Genomic DNA, 19,519 nt, shown 5'->3' on the forward strand with positions numbered 1-19,519 from the left:
CCTGAACCCCTGTCGCGATCAGCGCAACTTGGCCTCGGCTTTTTCTATCCCTTCGGATCGTGTTAAAATATTAACACTGGTTCCCACTCATCTTTGCTCTTCGGCATCGAACTAGGTCAAGCGTCACATGCCGCCACCAGCTTCCTCTATGGGGTTTTCTGATCTACTGAACCCTCAGAACCCAGAGTCAGCTCCTTCTACACCCGCGAACAAGTCATCGGCTCCCTCCACCCCATCAACTGGACAGTCGAACTCAAACATGGCCTCCTCTGTTAGCCTGCTGCCTCCCCTGATGAAGGGAGCCCGTCCGGCGAACGAAGAGCCCCGTCAGGATCTTCCTCGACCTTACAAATGTCCTCTGTGCGACCGCGCATTTCATCGTCTGGAGCACCAAACCAGACACATTCGCACACACACTGGTGAGAAGCCGCACGCCTGCCAGTTCCCAGGTTGCACAAAGCGCTTCAGTCGATCTGATGAACTCACACGCCACTCGAGAATCCATAACAATCCAAACTCGAGACGTAACAACAAGGCTCAGCACCTAGCTGCTGCCGCCGCCGCTGCCGCAGCAAATCAAGACAATGTTTTGGCCAGCAACGCTGCGTCCATGATGCCACCTCCCAGCAAACCGATCACACGATCTGCGCCTGTCTCGCAGGTCGGCTCTCCTGATATCTCTCCCCCTCATTCTTTTTCCAATTATGCGGGCCACCTGAGATCGAATCTGGGACCTTATGCTCGCAACAGCGAGCGTGCATCTTCCGGCATGGACATCAATCTGCTGGCTACGGCAGCTTCTCAGGTCGAGCGTGATGAACATTATGGATTCCACAGTGGCCCGCGCGGACATCATGTCTTCGGCTCGCGTCATCACAACAGCAACCGCCTCCCGTCGCTCTCGGCGTACGCTATCTCACAAAATATGTCGCGCTCACACTCACACGACGAGGACGATATGTACTCGCATCGCGTCAAGCGTTCGAGACCCAACTCTCCCAACTCCACAGCGCCCTCGTCGCCTACATTCTCTCACGACTCTCTTTCTCCTACCCCCGACCATACTCCGCTGGCGACGCCTGCCCACTCTCCGCGGTTAAGGCCCCTCGGCACCAGCGAGTTACAACTCCCTTCAATTCGTCACTTGTCACTTCATCATACACCCGCCTTGGCTCCAATGGAACCGCAACCCGAGGGACCCAACTACTACAGTCCTACTCAGCCCCACGTTGGTCCTAGCATTAGTGACATCATGTCGAAGCCGGACGGGACGCAGCGCAAACTCCCTGTTCCCCAGGTACCCAAGGTGGCCGTCCAGGACATGTTGAGCCCTGGCTTCACATCAGTGTCGTCCTCGGCCAGTAATTCCGTCGCCGGCGGTGATTTGGCGGACCGTTTCTAGTCAGCCTGAGTCTACATGATATCTCATGTGTACAAAAAGCGGGTTTTCACTCATTCCAAATTTTCATGTGCGTCACGAAATGAATAGACTTGTGCATTTACAGGGTGGTTTCTGGGCATGACAGGTGTCGGCTGGATGGTGTTTTTTCTCTATTTCTCTGATTTCTTGAATTTTCTTGCAGGGCATCACTACTCTATAGACTTGCGGATTTCATTCTCTCTTAATCTTATTTTTTTTCACTCCCCTTTTGTTTCTATCAATCATGTTTATCTGAAACTGGCTTTTCAGCCGTTATTCACTATGTTCTCCTCTCCAAGGCTACGGTCTTTGTGTGAATAATATGAATCATACCATGTCAAATTTTTCCTCTCCTACCTTCCATTGTGAAATAGATCCGAAATGGTACTGAAATGGGTAACACCGTCTCGAAATCACGTTCATTCTCGCTCTATAGTCCGTAGGTCGAGCATCTTCCCGCTACGTACTCGACGAGGTCCCAATGCTGGACTGGCTAGCATGTGATACTATCGGAATCTGCATGTGATGAATCTCGAGCAGGGCCTCGAATTGTTCAAGTACGGTACCTAGGCTACCCTACGAGTGTAAAGCAGGGACCAGCCTATGGAATTCAACCAAATTATCTCCGTCTTTCCATTTGGTTTGCATTCGGCTAGAGCTGGAGAGATCACTTACATGGTATCCTCCACGTACTCCGCTTGACTTCAATATTGAGACACGGCTTGCTGAAGTGCGATTGGTGCGTTCAGTCACGCCATGGTGATCATCCCATGTCCCATTCTACTATCTGGGTCGTTATCATGGCTTTTTCAAAGAAGGGTCTACTTCCCTTTCAAGTTAGTCAGAGGAAGCTGCCATATATTAAACGTTCCCTAAGGAAGCCAAGACAGTCGCTCGACTGATCGACCAATGTCATGATGGCCTGACATCTGCAAATCATAGTCGACGTTTCTGAGCGTCCTTGCACGATTCCGTCAGCCCAACGGGAGAACGTGGCTCCACTGCGAGGCCTTGAATTGATCGCGCCTTTCCAGGCTGGCTTGTATTACTCAGAGGATTTGCTCTTCGCACCTAGGGCGACTGCGTACATAATTCCCTTGTTAGCGTTCGAATTCGGGAGAAGTGTATTGTATCTTTTTTCAGTCCTTTTCGATAAGCTACCTTCTCCTTCTTCTCGACCAGTTGACTCCCCCGTTATCATGACTATTGAGGCTCTAATATCAATGATGGCTGTTGATTACCCCACCCAGATCTCCATGATCTAAAACCGGAGGAGTTCCCGTGGGTAGTTGACGCGCGATAGTGCGAGGTTCGCTTCTGGATTTCCATCAGAAAAATAAAAAGTATCGATCTTCTTCGCGCTCAGGGGAATCTGGGATGGGGGGAGGCACGCCTGCTCTCTCTCGTGGATTCTCACAGGCGCTTATTGTATCTCAGATACCAAAGGTAACGAGTGTCTCTCCCCCACTAGGCCTACTTTTTCCCATTCCGCGAACCCTCAGTCTAATCTGGCTGCGTCTGGGAGTGAAAGGAAGGGGAAAAAAATATCGGTCGCAATCAGGCGCTGGGATCCTCTTTCGCTTCGATGGTTCCAGACTAAATAAATGAGAGCAGGATCGCTTCAGCTGTCGTCCTGATTGTGTCAAGTCCAAGTATTTGATCCCTGAGACGTCTCGCGGGGCTTCGCTCGGTAACCTCTACCCGCCGAATACTCTCGACGCAGGAAAGAGTGCAAGCAGCCATAGTACTCGTGCAAACATGGTCAAATCCATGGCGTCATTGGATGCAGTCCCATCCCTATCAAGTGACGCTGCGTCTGCGTCTGCATCATCCTCCAGCGTGTCCCTGGACACCGGACTTGCCTCCGAACTCGCACACCATGAAATCCTCCAGGACGATGGAAACGGGGCTCTCGTCGTGCCTTTGCGCTCCCCGCAGCGCCGTCAGCATATTTACATATGCCTCTTCCACGTTCTCGACTGCCGTGAGACTTTCGACGACGCCGATCTGTGGAGGACTCATGTTCTCAGCCACTTCCGGACTCACGAGCCACCTACAACGGCCCGGTGCCCATTATGTCCAGGGGAGAGGTTCAACGACGCTCCTGACCGGAGGGCCTGGGACCTCATGCTCGACCATGTCGATGTAGCCCATTATCAGCAGGGTCAAACGTTGGCGGGCAGTCGGCCGGATTTTGAGCTAATGCAATACTTGTACCGCTTACGAATCATAAGCGTTGACCAATTCAAGGTGATGCAACTTCCGCCGCCGCCGACGAGTCCTGCGTATCATCGGTCCCAGGAGACGGTCAGGGCAAATATTGGCTCTTCGGATGAGCCATACTGCGCTCCATACAGTCGAAGGAGGGAACAAAGAATGCGGGGTCAACATCGAGGTGTCAGTGTTTCATAGACGGTCTATCGGATCATCGTACTGTGAGGCCAGGTGCCGTCGTTTAAGAATCGCCAGGAGGTCTGATGAAGCGGACAAAAGAGGATAAGGTCGTCTGGGTGGTTCAAAATCCCTCATAAGTCCGTCCTCTTGGACTGAGACTGATCTCAACGCTGAGATATTTGTTGCTTTTGTTCCTTTTTCCTAGCTCTGTGGTGTTTTGTTGTGTCGAGATATTCATTAGGGAACCGTGCCTAGTCAGGCGGGGTGCTAGCACTGGCTGATTGAAGCGCGATTCCTTAAGGTACCTTCTTAGTATATATTAGGGCTTTGATTTGGTTATTTGTCCATAGTCTTAAACTGCGCCTGTCTGTTAATATGTCTGACATCGAGTGTTTTCAAGAATCTGAAAGGTAGCAAGCTGAACTTACATGTTAAGGAGTCATACTGACAATGGCGCTTGACACGGAATTGACATGTCATCTCAGCATCTCTCGAGAAGAGAGACAGTGAGCACTAGATTGAGATGTATCTCATGGCMGATCGAGCACTGAACAGAGGCATGAAGAGATGTTATCTATTAGGCTGCTGTCGTGGTTCTTATGCACAGAATCTGCTCACTGTTGTCTAATCTGAGTTTTGTATTGAAATTTGTATATCATATATCTTCAGATCTTTGCCTCTGCAGTTGTCCGTAGCTCCTTCCTGATCATTTCGATGCTCTCAGGACAAAATATATCGAGATGAAGTAGCAGTCATTGACCTGATAGTGACATCGAGTTTCAACACCTTCAGGGCACAGACAACAATAAGAAACAATATATGTACAAGATCGTTATATATGAGATTCAAAATACCATGAACCCATGCATGGATGTCTCGTTGCTACCTTAGTAGTTTGCCGCTGACCAACTGGAAGCAGTATGTTCAAGCAATCAAACAGGACAAACTTGTCGGCCACTTTCACCTTGCGATCTCCGATCAAAAGACGGTAATTCGCGGTCAAGTGCCTAACAGCTCGACATCATTTCATACATTTCATTCCTCGATCCTTCCCCCGTCGCAGAATGACAAGATTCTGCGAACACTTCTAGATTGAATTTCTCCCTCCAAGGCTGCATCGAGCCTTTCCGTCATAACCAACGCACGACTCTGCCCCTCCGCCAAACGAATCATCGGTTTATTGCGCCATCATTCCTCCAGGATAACCATGGAGAGACTCTCTTTGAACGATCCCCCCGCAGGCGCTCAGCGTGGGAATACATCGCAGTCATTCTCTCAGCAGAACAACATGCTGGGACCCTCTGCACCGAGGACACAGGGTCCACCACAACTACCCCCGCAGATGTTTACTACCGCCGCTCAATTGCTGGACTTGACAGATAGTACGTTGAGGCGATTTGCCTTATCGAAGAAATTGCGATTGTTGCGCGGACCGACTAACGGCAACGTAAAGAGAAACTGGTTTTAGTGCTTCGCGATGGGAGAAAATTGATCGGCGTGCTTAGGAGTTGGGATCAATTCGGTAGGATCTCCGAGGGAATGCACGGCTTCTTTGGCCTTGTTTTCAAATCAGCTAATCGTGAGCCATGGCCACAGCGAATCTTGTCCTCCAAGATACCATCGAACGACTCTATGCCGGAAATCTCTACGCTGATATTCCGCGAGGCATTTTCCTTGTCCGGGGAGAGAACGTGTTGCTTCTGGGTGAAATCGTATGATGGACTGCTCTTCGCCCCGGCTGCTGTGCCTCTCTTGCTCTTTTGGTTTGCTGACTTTCCGGGTTACAGGATCTGGACAAGGAAGACGATATCCCCCCAAATCTCCAGAAAGCGCCATTCCAAGAAGTGTTTGAATTGAAGAAGAAGGAGGACAGCAAGCGGAAAATAACAGACAAGAAGAGCCATAACAAACTCCAAGGTCTCGGTTTCGAACCCGAGCACAGCGGGGAAATCCTATTTTAGCCGTTTGGCGTTGGATTCGCTTATGTTCGACCCCTCTGTATGCGTCGTTTCGTACGATGGCAAGAAAGAGGCGAAAAAAATGAGATTGTTCTGTAAGAAATGACGGGCACTCGGGTTTAGAGCGTTATATCGACTGTCGAGATCACGAGACATGCTCTTCAACAATATTACGGGGGCAAGGCTGTCTCTTCTTGACTCTCTCGCCACACAACGACAGCACCTGAAGGGAACGGAATGACAGAAATATGTGGGAGGTTGACCCATACGAAATAGAGCTGGGAGGTCTTCAAGTTAAAGACAGCCGTTGCAGCCAATACGAGGGGATAAGGGATATGAGATGCATATCTCCAGTGATCCTGAGGGCGAAAGGAAATGTCCGATGATTTGTGTTTTGCGCTACGACTTTTCTTCTCTCTATACTTATACGCAGCCATTGTGAGCCTAAAGACGTGGAGTTTACCGGGCACGGTTGGGTTCTGTTTTGAGATACCATGATAGCGAGACATGAGGAAAACGCTTTCGAGACATCTCATGTTTGGATCCTTGTTACGTCTGCATCTTTACACAAACCATAGCAGATATCATGAATGATAAAATTCTTCTATTCTTTATCGAGTGTTGTTGATGTTATCGATAGGCTCGCCAAGAATCGCAGTACCCAAATTTTTGTTTGGACCACTAAAATCGTAGTAAAAAAATCTCCGCATCCACCACTACTTCTTTTTTCTTTTGCAAGTCTCTACCCTCAAGACGACAAACATCGCACCTCTCTGAACGACTTCTCAACTGCCCGTTGGTCGGTCCTTACCATCATGGCGACCCTGGCGGAGAAGCTCGAGAAGATCAAGTCTCCGAAGCTGCAGAATCAGCACCATGTATGTCCCCCTCACAAGCTTTCCATTCACCGTCTTCCCCTCCCATAGCTTGCTAACGGACGAACCTTGTCATCTTAATAGACGGCTGTGGTGCTCTCTGCGGTGGAAGATACACTTCGCGACCAAAAGGCAGACTTTTCCGCGACAGCTTATTTCGCAGCACTTCTTGCGTTGTTGGCGCAGTCCGTGTCAGCTACTCAGGGTATTGTCAACAAAGATTTAGCAACCTCTGTCGTCTACCTGCTCGATATCACCACTGAATACGTCCCTGCGCCCATCCTCCGCTCGAAATTCTCTCAGATCCTCACCAGCCTCGCTCCCGCCCTTTCTCTGCCGGAAGTCGACGCCCCACTGCTCAGACCATCGATTGGCTGCCTCGAATCGCTGCTTATCGCCCAGGACGCCGCCTCATGGAACCTCCCGCACACACAAATTGGCCCGCGCCGAGCGATTGCGGGCCTGCTGAGTCTAGCGGTGGACCACCGACCCAAGGTCCGGAAGAGGGCGCAGGAAGCTCTCATCAAGGTCCTCAAGAACCCTCCCCCCAGCCCTTCGCTCGACCACCCCGCGGCGGACATGTGCGCAGAAACCGGGTTGCGGACACTGGGTGATAGCATCGCGGCTGCGGCCAAGCATAAACGGGGTCGTCATGATGCGCATAGCCGGGAGAACCACGATCCCCTGGTAATCCACTCCCTCCAGCTGGTGAAGACGATCGCGACCGCATCGGGAGGCTGGCCGAGCAAGAAGATTGAACCGCTTTGTGAGTTGCTGATGAATGCGTCTCGGTCCAGCAATGAGTTCATCACAATGGGTGCTTTTGAGGTCTTCGAAGTCATCTTCTCTAGCATGGCGGATGAATTTTCGTCCTCGAAGCTCCCCCGTCTACTGGACGCTATCTCCGAGCTGAAGCCTGCTCAGAACGATTCGCAGCTGCTCCCTCCCTGGATTGCGGTATTGTCCCGTGGATATGATGTGTCTGCGCAGATCAACCCAGAGGATACGTTTGAAAAGTTGCCGGCTCTGTTCAACATGATCTCAGGCTACCTTGCTTCGCCTTCGATGAACATTCGCGTTTCCGCATCGGAATGCCTGATCTCGTTTTTGGCCAACTGCATCCCCAAGAATGTCATCCTCGAGCCTTCAGTCTACGATGAAAAGACACTCGAGAAGCTTGCCAAAGCTGCAACGGACCTCCTTTCAGTGAAGTACCAAGCAGCATGGGCGGAGGTGTTCAAAGTCTGCTCTGCGATGTTCGACAGCTTCAAGTGGCGGTCAAGCCCGTTTCTTGATGATATTGTCAAGATAGTTGGAGACCTGCGCAGTAATGAGTCGTTCCATGGGAAAAAGCAGGCTGACGAGGTCCTCGGCAGCGCTGTTGAAGCTATGGGCCCTGCCGCGGTCCTGGAAATCCTGCCTTTGAATATCATTCAGCAGAAGAATGGCCAGCCCGGTCGCGTGTGGTTTCTTCCGATTCTTAGAGATAGCGTTTCTAACACCAATCTCGCCCACTTCCGCTCCGAGCTTGTTCCTCTGAGCGAAGCATTGTATCAGAAGGTCGTGGACTACGGGTCTGCGGAGAAGCCCGTGGAGAAGAAAATTTTCGAGACGCTCGTGCAGCAGACCTGGGCCATTCTTCCTGGCTATTGCGAGCTTCCTCTAGATTTGGTTGAGGCTTTCGATCAAAGTTTCGCGGAACTCTTGTCCAACGTTCTCTATAAGCAAACCGAGCTGCGTGTTGACATATGCAATGCCTTGCAGACCCTAGTCGAGTCGAATCAAGCTATTTTGTCAATTGAGTCGGAAGAAGACGATCTGATTCTCCAGAGGAGGATCACAAAGGCCGCCGCGAAGAAAAACATTGCTCATTTGGCTGGTTTTGCTAGCAATTTACTGGCTGTGCTGTTCAACGTCTACAGCCAGACACTCCCGCATTACAGAGGCTACATTCTGCAGTGTATCAATGCTTATTTGAGCATTACCCCCGAAAAGGTCAGTCATTCTCTATATTCAATCTGACGAATGCAATCAACTCACATGAAATAACAGGAGCTCAATGAAACATTTGCGCGCGTTACCTCTATGCTCGAGTCCTCCGTGGCATCAGAGCAGGAAGCAGCTAAGCAGGGCAATCAGCAGACCGGTTCAGGCGACAAGATGCCTCCTACTTCTCACACCCTGATCGACCTGGTGATTGCCATGTCGATCTACCTGCCCCGCTCAAGCTTTGCAAGCCTGTTCGCACTTGCTGCAGCTATTTTGAATGGTCAATCGACCGATCAGCAGCTGATCAAGAAAGCATACAAACTAATTCCCCGGTTGGCCACCACGGAGACTGGCCGCACTGCTCTTCTTGAGCGCAGTGCAGAGCTGCAGTCTCTCATGCTCGCGACGGCAGACAAGACGCCCGCCTCTGCCCGTCGGGATCGAAGCCTAGCTATCTACGAGCTGATTACCTACCTCCCTACATCTGATCTGCACTTTATTCCTTCCATCCTCTCTGAGGTTGTTCTGGGTTGCAAGGAGAGTAACGAGAAAGCCCGGACAGCCTCCTTTGACCTTCTTATCCACCTCGCTAAGCGAACCATTGATTCCGAGCGAAACCCACCAGGAACTAAGATTCGCAATGCTCTGGTGCCTCATATGCCCAATGACGCCCCCGATGCTCCGGCAACAATCGAGGAGTTTTTCACCATGGTCTCCGCTGGTTTGGCTGGAAGCTCGCCGCACATGGTCGCTGCCTCCGTCACAGCCCTCTCTCGCCTTTTCTTTGACTTCCACACTCAACTCGAGCCCTCGGTCCGCATTGACCTAGTCCAGACAGTGGAGTTGTTCCTTACAAGCAACAACCGGGAAATCGTTCGGTCTGTCCTCGGCTTTGTCAAGGTTGCCGTGGTCGTCCTCCCCGATGACGTTCTGCGTCCCCGCCTGAATACTTTAGTCCCCAACCTCATGGTTTGGAACAAGGAGCACAAGGGTCGTCTCCGCAGTAAAGTCAAGGGTATTTTGGATCGCTTGATTCGCCGATTTGGCGCTCCTCTTGTGGAAGGACTGGTCGGCGAGGCCGACCGCAAGTTGGTGGTCAATATCCGGAAGCAGCGCGAGCGCCGCAAGCGCAAGAAGAAGGAAGGCGAAGGCGCCGGTGAAGAAGACGAGGAGGAGGACGAGGCGGCCGACAACGCCGGCAAAGCCGCCTACAGCAATGCCTTCGACAAGGCCGTCTACGACTCAGATTTCTCCGATTCCGAGGACGACGCTAGCGAGATCGAGGTCGATGAGCAAGGTGTCACCCACGTTCGCGGCCGCAAAGGCAAGAAGGGCAAGCAGAACGAGCAGTACATCCGTGAGATGTCCCCGGAGGACAACCCACTGGATCTCCTGGCCCCCGACGCGCTGGCCAGCATCTCCACGACCAAGCCCAGCGTCCGCTTCCTCAATACCGGCCCCGGCTCCCGGAAAAAGCGTGCCGCCAAGTTCGGCCCGGACGGCCGCCTCCTCATCGGCGATGCGGAGAACGACGACGTCGACATGTCCGGTGCAGCTGGCGGCGACGCCGCCCCAGGCGAGAGCGGCATCAACGCCTACCTCGCCGCCGTCAGCGGACCCGACGCCATTCGCCGCGGCCAAAAGGGCCGTCTCAAGATGTCTCAGGCCCAGAAGAAGAAGAACAGTGGCGGAGACGGCATGGACCTCGACGACAACGACAACGACAACGAAGCTCCCGCCTCCGCATCCAACCATGCCAAGGGCCCGCAGTCTGCCCGTCGCGGGCTCGGAGTCCCCAAGACACATGGCCCCAGCGGCAACGGCCGGATCCAGAAACGGAGAAATCCTCCCAGGGGAGGAAGACAGAGCGGACGCGGCGGCATCCGTTTTGGGAAGCGACGGTGAGAGTGACGATGAAGCGGGCTGCCTGCTTCTGGCGAGGCAAACTGGCAGCATTTTCAACGCTAAAGTACGGAGTACGGGCAACAACCACATAAAACACTGGGACTTGGGACTTGAAACATGAACATGAACATATGGTATTACTGCATCCTGCATACAGACAAAATATGGCAATCCTCTTTTGTTTCTTTTCCTTTTCTCTTCCAGGGCGTACGACCTCTGCATTATTTGTTTCATCCCATTCCATATCCTTTTTTATCTCGTCTTCGATTGATGTCGTGTTCTCGGTCCGACTGGTATCTTCTATACCCTTTCTATGCCTGTGCCTCATATGCAATTCCACCTGTTCATTTCAGAGATTGACTGGACGTACCCCTTTGAACAATCCAAAAAGTATTCTTGACCCTACCTTTGTGTCACAAAATCGGAATTCGAATGCAGGAGTCTGGTCCGTAGCTGCAGATCTGTCTCAAGCGCTGGAAGCCTTTACGGGATTGGCCAGTAATTCAAGGCCATGAAAAGGCGCGGCTAAAGGAATTGATAGGTCACCCAAAATGGTAAGTAAAAATAAGAAATCTAAGATATATTTCGTCGATTGATAGAATATGATGGGAAAGACTGAGAAACATGAGACCAGCCCGGGTATCATTCTGCGCGCAATAGCAAAAATACAAGTACAATAGAGTAACGATGCCCTGATGCCATGGTGTTCTCTGTTGGACACCAACATGATGATCAAGGATGCTCCTTCACACAGAAAAGAGCATGAAACTCCCGACGCCCTGGTACAATCAGACCTCCAAGCTTCTGTATAAGTAGTAGAGGAGAGCGGATATCATGAAGAGGGGAAACGCAGGAAAAGGAGAAACGGCCGCCAATTGGCAGGTTCAAGTCATTTCACATATCCCAAGCATTGGTATCATGCCAAACAGTGAGACGCGAGGATGAAGAATATCGCTCGGACGTCCAAAAGCCCCGCACTCAGAAATCATTATGAGAAAATACGAGGAATATGAATTCGATAGGTCAGCGAGGCGCCTTTCTGGCCTTGCCCAGCCACAAGTGCCACCATCGACACACGCCAAGGACCGCGGCACGGCCATCATCCTTGCGTTCGGTGCCGTCGGGATTGCCAAGGATCATGGCAAAGACCCAAAAGAAGGCAGCAGTCCAGGCGAGAAGGAAGAATGCGATCGACACCAAGAAGGACAGCAGAAGGACCATGAATAATCCACCCACAGAATAGCAGTCCATTGCCTCAGCACAAGATGAGTGTTCGGGATCATTATATATCGATTCGGTGGACCTTCGCAGACGGACTAATCGCTCGTGGATGTGCAACTGAGGCACTAGAAGATCGCAGAGCTGCGCACGAAACGACGTCGAGCGAAGATAGGGAACGAAGGAGCAGAGACGAAGGGGAGACACGAGGACGACGAAGATCAAACCGAAGACGGTATATAAGGATGTGCAGAGGGAGAAAATCGGGACGGGAAGTGAGAGTCGAAACTACATAATGGCAGGTCCTGTCAGCCTGAACATACGCCTTTACGGAAGGTCTGGATGGTTTGGGATGGGGCTTACCAGCATCGATAGTGCATCCTGACTCTCATCCACGGGAGAGTCGTCTTCAGGTAAGACTCGTTTGTGGACGCGGGGAGCGCTGTGAGGATAATGGTCGCCGGACATGTATGATGAATGGTCAGTCCAACTGCCACGAATGCGCTCGTCTTTGCGCACAGCTCCGTTGCTATTGATGCGCGTGTCAGTATGAACCTTTCGTCAACGGTCGAGGGGCCACGAACGTCACCGGAGCCACCACTAGTTGCTCAGAGACCGGACAAACAAATCCAACTGGCACCTGATTATAGTTTTCAAACTTCCGCAAGCCCTGATTGTGCCGATGGTGATTGTTTGAAGTATCGGTCGTATCCGAAGTAGCGTACGAGCCAAAGTCGGGGATGGAACATAGATCCGAAGGGGCTACATTGGCCACACTCTTCTGGGTGTGAGACTGCCGGGAGGACGACGACTCGGAAGGACGATGTACCGCAGCGGGAAGTGTGGCAGGGGTCTGTACATCTTGGAGATATGCCGTCACAAGCTGATCATTGTCCTGATAATAAGCAGGAGAATGAGACATCTCCGGCTGCCGCATGGCGGGCGAAGAATGGAAGGCAGGGAAAGTATATATGAGAAATTTGGTGGAGAAAGCCAAACAAGGGCCAACGAGAGATATTTCCACTCAAGTATGCGGCGGAAGGTGCACCACAGTTGTACAGGTGTGCACACAAAGTAACCAAGGACAAGCTCACCGCATGGCGTCAAATGCAAGGGATCCAGAGCTCTCAAAGACACCGACGAAGCAATGATGACATGTATCCAAGGCAGGAAGGAGAGAGTGATGGTGATGAAAGGGGGACGTGAGGGGAGACCGGCAGCAAGGGAGGAATGTAGAGGGGGAGGAACAATGGGAGGAGCGGAGGACAGGAGAAGAGCCTTATAAGAGCGCCATAAAGACACAAGGGAATTTGCATGAGCGGAAACCCAAGAAACAGAAGAAATGAAGGCTGTCTTGGGACCCTAGGAGGGGGGAAAAAGCTCCCTGGAGCGGAGAGAATTGCTGCGTGAGCCTGCCTTTTTTGCGCCAAGACGCCCAGATGCCGAGACCCTTGGCATGGACGACGTCAAAGAACAGTCACATTATTATTTGACCAGGAGACTTGAGGAGTCATCCAGCGTGGCAGCGTTGGAGAGACACGAGCCAAGGAAACCTGAGAGCAAAAGGGGAGGGGGCTGAAGAGGAGAGTCTCCCGTCATGCTGGGCGAGGGAAGTCGACGGTTTCGGTCTCATCAGCAGACGAGTTCTTCACTAATAATTCTGGCCCCCAATGATCTCTGTACGAGGTCCAAGATTTGTCGTTTCTGTTTCGGGTTGTGCGTACGAAACAAGAGCCGAAGGCCTGCATGGCAGAAGCCAGAGTAACTTTCTTTAGGAGAGTTTCTCTTTTGGGCGGGGGAGTTTCCCTTTTGGGCGGGGAAAGACGCGAAAATGTTGAGGCACCGAGACCTTCGAAGGCGCTAACGGTTCGGTACGGTATCAGGCCTACGACGACCACAGGAGATGCCAAGCTGCCAAGGCATTGCGGGGGCTTTTTGTGGTACCCAAGAGGATATGGTTGGCTAGAAGACCGAAAAGAGGGCCATGATCCGCGTTCGGAGGGTGCCATCGCTGGCTTGGCAGTCGAATGGCCCGATCTCGTATGGTATCATGCGTACGCTGGACATCTGGTCAGAATTTCCTGCATTTGGCAGAATTTAAAAGTAGGTAAGGTGTCTAGGTCTGCCACGATAGAAACCGCTTCCGTTAACTGGTATTGACTACTGCACTCCGTTGGATCTTATGCATCCAACGACTTGCCGTATCTTCTGTGATCCTGTATTTCATCATTAGGAGACACATTACACAGAGATTAAAACCGACCTCGGAAAGGAGGTCTCGACATGGAACTTTGCGCCGAGCCAGTCGCCCAGCCCTGCCGAGAGATTGGTGTGAATTACGTACCCAGCCACTGTGTTGCCGATGCAGAAGCTGGTGCAACATGCTTTACAGAGTAGTTGTCTGAATATCATTAGGTAAGTTTACTATTGGAGCTGATCTCGTCGATCATACGGATGGACCGCCAGAGGTTGCCAGCATATGATCTTCATCATCTAAACATAGAGCTGTTTTCTCCGCTCAGCTTGTCTGAACTTTGAAGTCTGGACTTGAGTTGCAATCTCTCGGGATCTTTTGGAACATATCGCTCCATGAAACGTCCCATCAGCTACTTCGCGGGATGGCGCTCCCAGCACGACCTCGCAATTGACAGTGTTTCATCCGCATGGCATGGCGATTCACTGCAGGCAAAGCGTGGTTTGAGCTGGCCTGAGCTGGCATAGATGTGCATAATCATGTGGAACTCTTCCCTCCTCTTGTCTGGGCACGTTGCGAGTGTTGGGTCGCTACCTTTCACGGCGACCGATCATCCTTGGCTTCTCCAATCAATCCGACGCTGAGACAATGGCGATAATGCCTATCTATTCGGTGTATCTGCTCTCATTGCTCGAGAGCAAAAGCGAGCGATTCAGGCTAATGGGACCCCTGCAGGTGGCTGTTTTGCGTGGTTTTTGGCGATATAAAGCCGGACTGGGCTGTAGGTCGCTTAGGCGCAAGTCGGAATCTGCCGCCTGGATATCCGGAGATCACAATCTCAGCTTGCCATGTCCGGTCAGCTCTGTGAGAATAGATGGTCAGTATCTATCTTCATATATATATATTTTTTATATATGCTATGTTGCTTGGAGCTTCCTTTTTCCGCCGGTGTATCTCACAATATTCAAGTGGACTCTTGATGCTTCGTGATATCGTCAATTCTACTTAAAATCATCAATCTATTTAGCCAAGCATACGCCTGTATGAAGTCAGCGTTTATACCCAAGCCATATGATCCTGTCTGTAAATAGACAAGGTTCACAAAACCGATTCGGAATTTTTGTGGTGAAGGAGCGCAATGCCAATGGAAGTTCTGCGCTAGCCACGTCAATCGGCAATGACGAGTCTTCATCTGAATGATTAGTTTGATTTGCTATGTGTAGTCAAAACAAGCAGACGTTATTTCCAGAGACCAAGGATGTATCTTTAACGCCTAACCTGGAGCTGCAGTATTCAAGAGACAGGATAGCATCACCATCCGATCAGGTTCAGGGCGTTTCACAAATATGCCCCATTTTGATCCATATATCGTTTGAATCTACCTTGCTGCTTTCTACTTTACCTTTTGCTGATTGAACATACACAGAATCGCAGGCTCAGAGAGGTCACTGCTCTCAGGAATTTAAGACATCCTGGCTATGGGATGACGGGCCCATCTCAGAACTTAGCCTAAGCACAGCAACTCATTCAGTGGCTATTTTGATCATTGAATGTTTGCTTGTCTGATCGCCCATGAGCGTCATATTAACTATGGGAAGTCGGGGCACAGATCCAACTCTGCATGCTCTGGTAATATGCCAAGTGCAAGCCTCAGCATCTTATAGAACAGCAGAGGAGACATTAACCATGACCACAAAGTCTTGGGCAGCCACCAGAGGAAGGACGTGGTTTTCTCCTTTCTGTCTATAAAATCCCGCATCGAGCGTTTATGGTACCAGCCGGTATGACGGATTTGGCGGTGCATGTCGTCGCACGTTCAACTCAGCATGAACACAGAAAACCCTTGCGGCTCTAGCCCCTTTTTTGCTGTAGATCGACGAGCTGGTATAGCGGCCATCGTTGTGGCATATGCAAGAGGAAAAGTATCCACACCATACAGTCAGATGGCTCAGCCTGACCTCATTGCCAGGGCCATACTGAATCAGCTTCAGTCGTGTGTCTTTGCCGATGACCTCGTCCTCGTCCTCGAGGAGAGTAATTGTAGCCCTGGGCCCCAGAGACAATATCTGGGAAGTGCTAGACTACGCTACGCTGTGAGCTGGCCAGTTCTCCAGTCCATCACATTGGTTACTGAGCAACTGGCTTAGTATCGTAGACGCGTCTGGCGGAAGCGAAAGCCGTATTGACCATTGCTTCAGCAGGTTACCACAAACAGTATGATCGCTGTCGATCTCGGCAATGCTAGATGCCCGTCCATTCAATGCACGCTTGGGGTCATGTCAGGGATGCTGACTTCTGGGCGATCTTTTGATCTATCGGATCGCTCTCCTCAAAGCATTTAAGGTATTATTTGTGGCAAGGGGCGTCGCTCCTCAAAAACGTTTTGTATTGCACTGATCACATAGAAATAAATTTGTCCATGAGTATCTCTGCTTGAGTCAAGACATTGCCTTTTCTTAATCAGCTTGGTTTTGAGGTACTTAGATAACTGCATGGTGCCATTTTGAATACATTTCAGATACCTCTGATGAGATCTGAGAAATATAGATAAAGCTGTGCATGGCAGAAACATTACAAGGCTTTAAATGACTGACTTGACTATGCACATAGCAAGAAAAGTGACCATATAATTCATTGGTTTACGTTGTACCTCCATAAGTATTGAAATATATCACAGTGATTGTGAGGCTGATCACTGCAACAAGCTAAAGAAATTGAGTCTGGCATCACACAATTATATACACCAGTGTCTCATGACATATGGGGTACCTCTCTACTAAGGGCTGTTAATAATGATTAAAAACGTTTAAAAAGTAAACGCCATGATGCAGGATGTCAGTTGCCTAGACCACATCCGAATCCGATGCCGCCATGCAAGGTGGTCTCGCAAGGCGCAGGCAGTAAAAGTACGCCTGGCCCATGCGCTGTGCTACTCAAGCCCAGGAATCAAATTATTATTACAGAGGACTAGTTACTTCTAGTTAGACCCTACCTAGAGTTATCACCCGCGTACTTGTTACTCCGATGTTGGTACCTAGGCAAAATATTAATCAAGAAATACCGGACTAGTTGACTGTGGGCGCGCTGTATGGCACTGTGGCACATTGATGGCGCTCTCTAGGCAAGATTCTTTCCGTCCATCGGGTTGCGGCTATCCAATCAACAACAAGAGTATTAGCCTTAGATTTCCTGATTGTGCGATGTCTGCATGCTGAAAAAGTATCTAAAAAGTGGGAAAAAGGAAAAAGACCTAGCGAGTCAATCTGCACACTGCATCCTGCCGTGTAACCTGTAGAACTGGACAGGGATCATATTGACAACTGGATCTGTCTTTATTCTTTTCCTCCTCCTTTCCCCCTCCGTTGTTGGCTTTCCTTGGATCGACATTATTCGTCAATCGATTTATTTCAGACCTTATTATCTTGCTGCTACTCCGTACTTACTCCTTGTGTTAAGGTGGTGGCTAAAGTACGTTGAGTTATTGACAACTAGTAACATAAGGCTATCGACGCAAATGAGCATCATTATGTTATAGATTTCCCGCATCGGTATTATTGCTCTTTGGTCTCCTACTTGGTCTCCTACATAGGTAAGCTTTGGAGAAGCTAAGGTAGGATAGAGCCTTGCCTTCTACAGAAGAAAGCAGAATGGAGATTTGGACTGTCACACCAGGGGTATTATATCATAACTATGCGCAGTATCCACATGCCATGCACACATTGTTTATGTTGACGCCTTGATATTATTGATCTGGAAGCCATGTTTCAGATCAGACATGTGCTGGTTAAGTGCTTGAAAGAGTCATGTACAGAGTAATATCCCTGCCCACCAGTACGTACTTAGTTCCCTCGTATTCTCATGGATCCTTGACTTTGCAGTGCTGTGTGTGGCACGTCTGTGATGACAGCTCAAAGTCTGGAACTACCGCAATTGAATGTCGTCATGTCAGTCTCAGGGATGAACTATGGAGTTATGGACATGGGAGTGGCCGCAGAATGATCATCGTGGTTGTTTCTCGATCCCTTGCTCGTATTATGGCTATATTGCTTTTGGGCAATTCTCCGCCAGCAAGGGCAGCTGCCTTGGTTTTTAGAGCAGAATTATTGAAAACATTCCGTACTCCGTTCGGGCCAAGGCAGCCATTCAATTGTTGAAAAGACGAAAGTCTCTACTGGAATATCAAGAGTGACTTTTCAACTTCAAACTGACTTGAAGAAAGAGAAACAGCGGTCTATGCATGGCTGTGCAAGTAGTATATTTTTACTGTAGGAGAGCTGACACTTTTATCACTATTGTCTATCCATAAACACTGAGGGTCAAATAGAGTACGTACGTTGGGGAGGGGAGGGAAAAGCCGAAAGATGAGTAAATAACGATCGGAGATTGGTGGTCGAGCCAAGTGATGTATCCTGCATCAAGAAATGGAGGGCCTAGGAAGGCTCCAAGAGAAGCCGGCGACTGATCAGAATTTCGGCCGGGAATGGCTCCACAACCTGGAATGTGTGGACGTAAGTGATCTAGGAAGCACATCTGCGACAAGTGCATCAGGCATGTGGCTGGGATGACTGTGGGCTGCGTAGTGGCTGGTGCTGATGGTTCTTCCAGGCAAGTGGTTGCTGTGGAGCTGCAGCAAGCTAGGTGACAATGAATGACGGGAGGGGCAAAAGGGGAATGGAGATTGGGAAAGCACCGTCTTCGGATCGCCTGGAAAGTATAATAATGAACTAATGGGCTCCAGGAACTGCTTTCCTCGAATGATTTTGGTGAATTGGAAATATTAAATGTGTCCTGTTTCGAAATGGGACACTGGAGCCAGATACTACTCTACCCCTTTCCCTTCATACCTGCAGCTACCGAGGAACATTTGCACGCGGATCTGCCTGACAGATGTCAAAAACGGACTCCTCTCACCTTGTGAGTCCTCCTCGTAGAAAATAAAGTAAGGACGGCCAAACTGGATAATGATTGATCATGATTGTTATCGACCAGGAATATGCGCCTGACCAGTGTAGGTTTGCGGGAGACGCGACTCGAGTTGTGACTCGGCTCAATAGGCTATGGGTAAGGTACCAGGCACTAGGTATGGAGGATGTGACTGGATCATCATCCTTGGCTGTTGTAGTACAGAGATCTCTGCAACTTGTTAAATACATAAATTTATTAAGTCTGCATACCCAGCCTCATAGTCATAAGGTAAAGTATTTTCTTTTCCTTTTTTTAACCTTTTCCTTTTTGGATTATTATTACCATTAATAATTTTTTTTTATTGATGGAGGGGCGACGGGGCGGGTGCAAGCCTAGTCTGCAACATTGTGCAGGTGGTCAAGGAGTGGACTATTTACCACTACTCCGTAGATACGCCGCATGCCTGACTAGGGGCTGCCCGGGAGCTTAGGCTATTGAGCTTATGACCATTCGCCAGTCATTTACGGGGTTCGGGTCCCACCGCCCCCCAACCAAAGAGCATGGGCGGCTCCGTAATAATGACGCACTAGGAATTTTTAATTTAAAATTAAGAAGGGAAAAATTAAAAAAATAAAAAAATGGCAAACTCAATTAAATTAGT

General features: G+C 50.1%; 5 protein-coding genes across 5 annotated transcripts; 4 read left to right on the plus strand and 1 right to left on the minus strand.

Moving 5' to 3' along the window:
- Nucleotides 1-127: 127 nt before the first annotated feature.
- Asppvi_007759 (C2H2-type zinc finger protein) lies at nt 128-1,402 on the plus strand (the record flags this gene model as incomplete). The annotated part of the gene is made up of 1 exon (XM_043303642.1): nt 128-1,402. The coding sequence occupies one exon, from the start codon at nt 128-130 to the stop codon at nt 1,400-1,402; it is 1,275 nt and encodes a 424-aa protein (XP_043159577.1).
- Nucleotides 1,403-3,178: 1,776 nt separating this feature from the next.
- Asppvi_007760 (uncharacterized protein) lies at nt 3,179-3,832 on the plus strand (the record flags this gene model as incomplete). Its single annotated transcript, XM_043303643.1, has 1 exon — nt 3,179-3,832. The coding sequence occupies one exon, from the start codon at nt 3,179-3,181 to the stop codon at nt 3,830-3,832; it is 654 nt and encodes a 217-aa protein (XP_043159578.1).
- Nucleotides 3,833-5,021: 1,189 nt separating this feature from the next.
- Nucleotides 5,022-5,775, plus strand: Asppvi_007761 (U6 snRNA-associated Sm-like protein LSm1; the record flags this gene model as incomplete). Its single annotated transcript, XM_043303644.1, has 4 exons — nt 5,022-5,196; nt 5,268-5,336; nt 5,411-5,526; nt 5,602-5,775. 4 exons carry the CDS (start codon nt 5,022-5,024, stop codon nt 5,773-5,775), a joined length of 534 nt encoding a protein of 177 aa, XP_043159579.1.
- Nucleotides 5,776-6,587: 812 nt separating this feature from the next.
- On the plus strand, nt 6,588-10,541 carry Asppvi_007762 (mRNA-binding protein RRP12; the record flags this gene model as incomplete). The annotated part of the gene is made up of 3 exons (XM_043303645.1): nt 6,588-6,650; nt 6,732-8,642; nt 8,700-10,541. 3 exons carry the CDS (start codon nt 6,588-6,590, stop codon nt 10,539-10,541), a joined length of 3,816 nt encoding a protein of 1,271 aa, XP_043159580.1.
- Nucleotides 10,542-11,564: 1,023 nt separating this feature from the next.
- On the minus strand, nt 11,565-12,696 carry Asppvi_007763 (uncharacterized protein; the record flags this gene model as incomplete). Its single annotated transcript, XM_043303646.1, has 3 exons — nt 11,565-12,047; nt 12,123-12,288; nt 12,344-12,696. 3 exons carry the CDS (start codon nt 12,694-12,696, stop codon nt 11,565-11,567), a joined length of 1,002 nt encoding a protein of 333 aa, XP_043159581.1.
- Nucleotides 12,697-19,519: the final 6,823 nt, after the last annotated feature.

This window comes from Aspergillus pseudoviridinutans (assembly GCF_018340605.1).
Source record: "Aspergillus pseudoviridinutans IFM 55266 DNA, scaffold_5, whole genome shotgun sequence".
Lineage (NCBI taxonomy): Eukaryota > Fungi > Ascomycota > Eurotiomycetes > Eurotiales > Aspergillaceae > Aspergillus > Aspergillus pseudoviridinutans.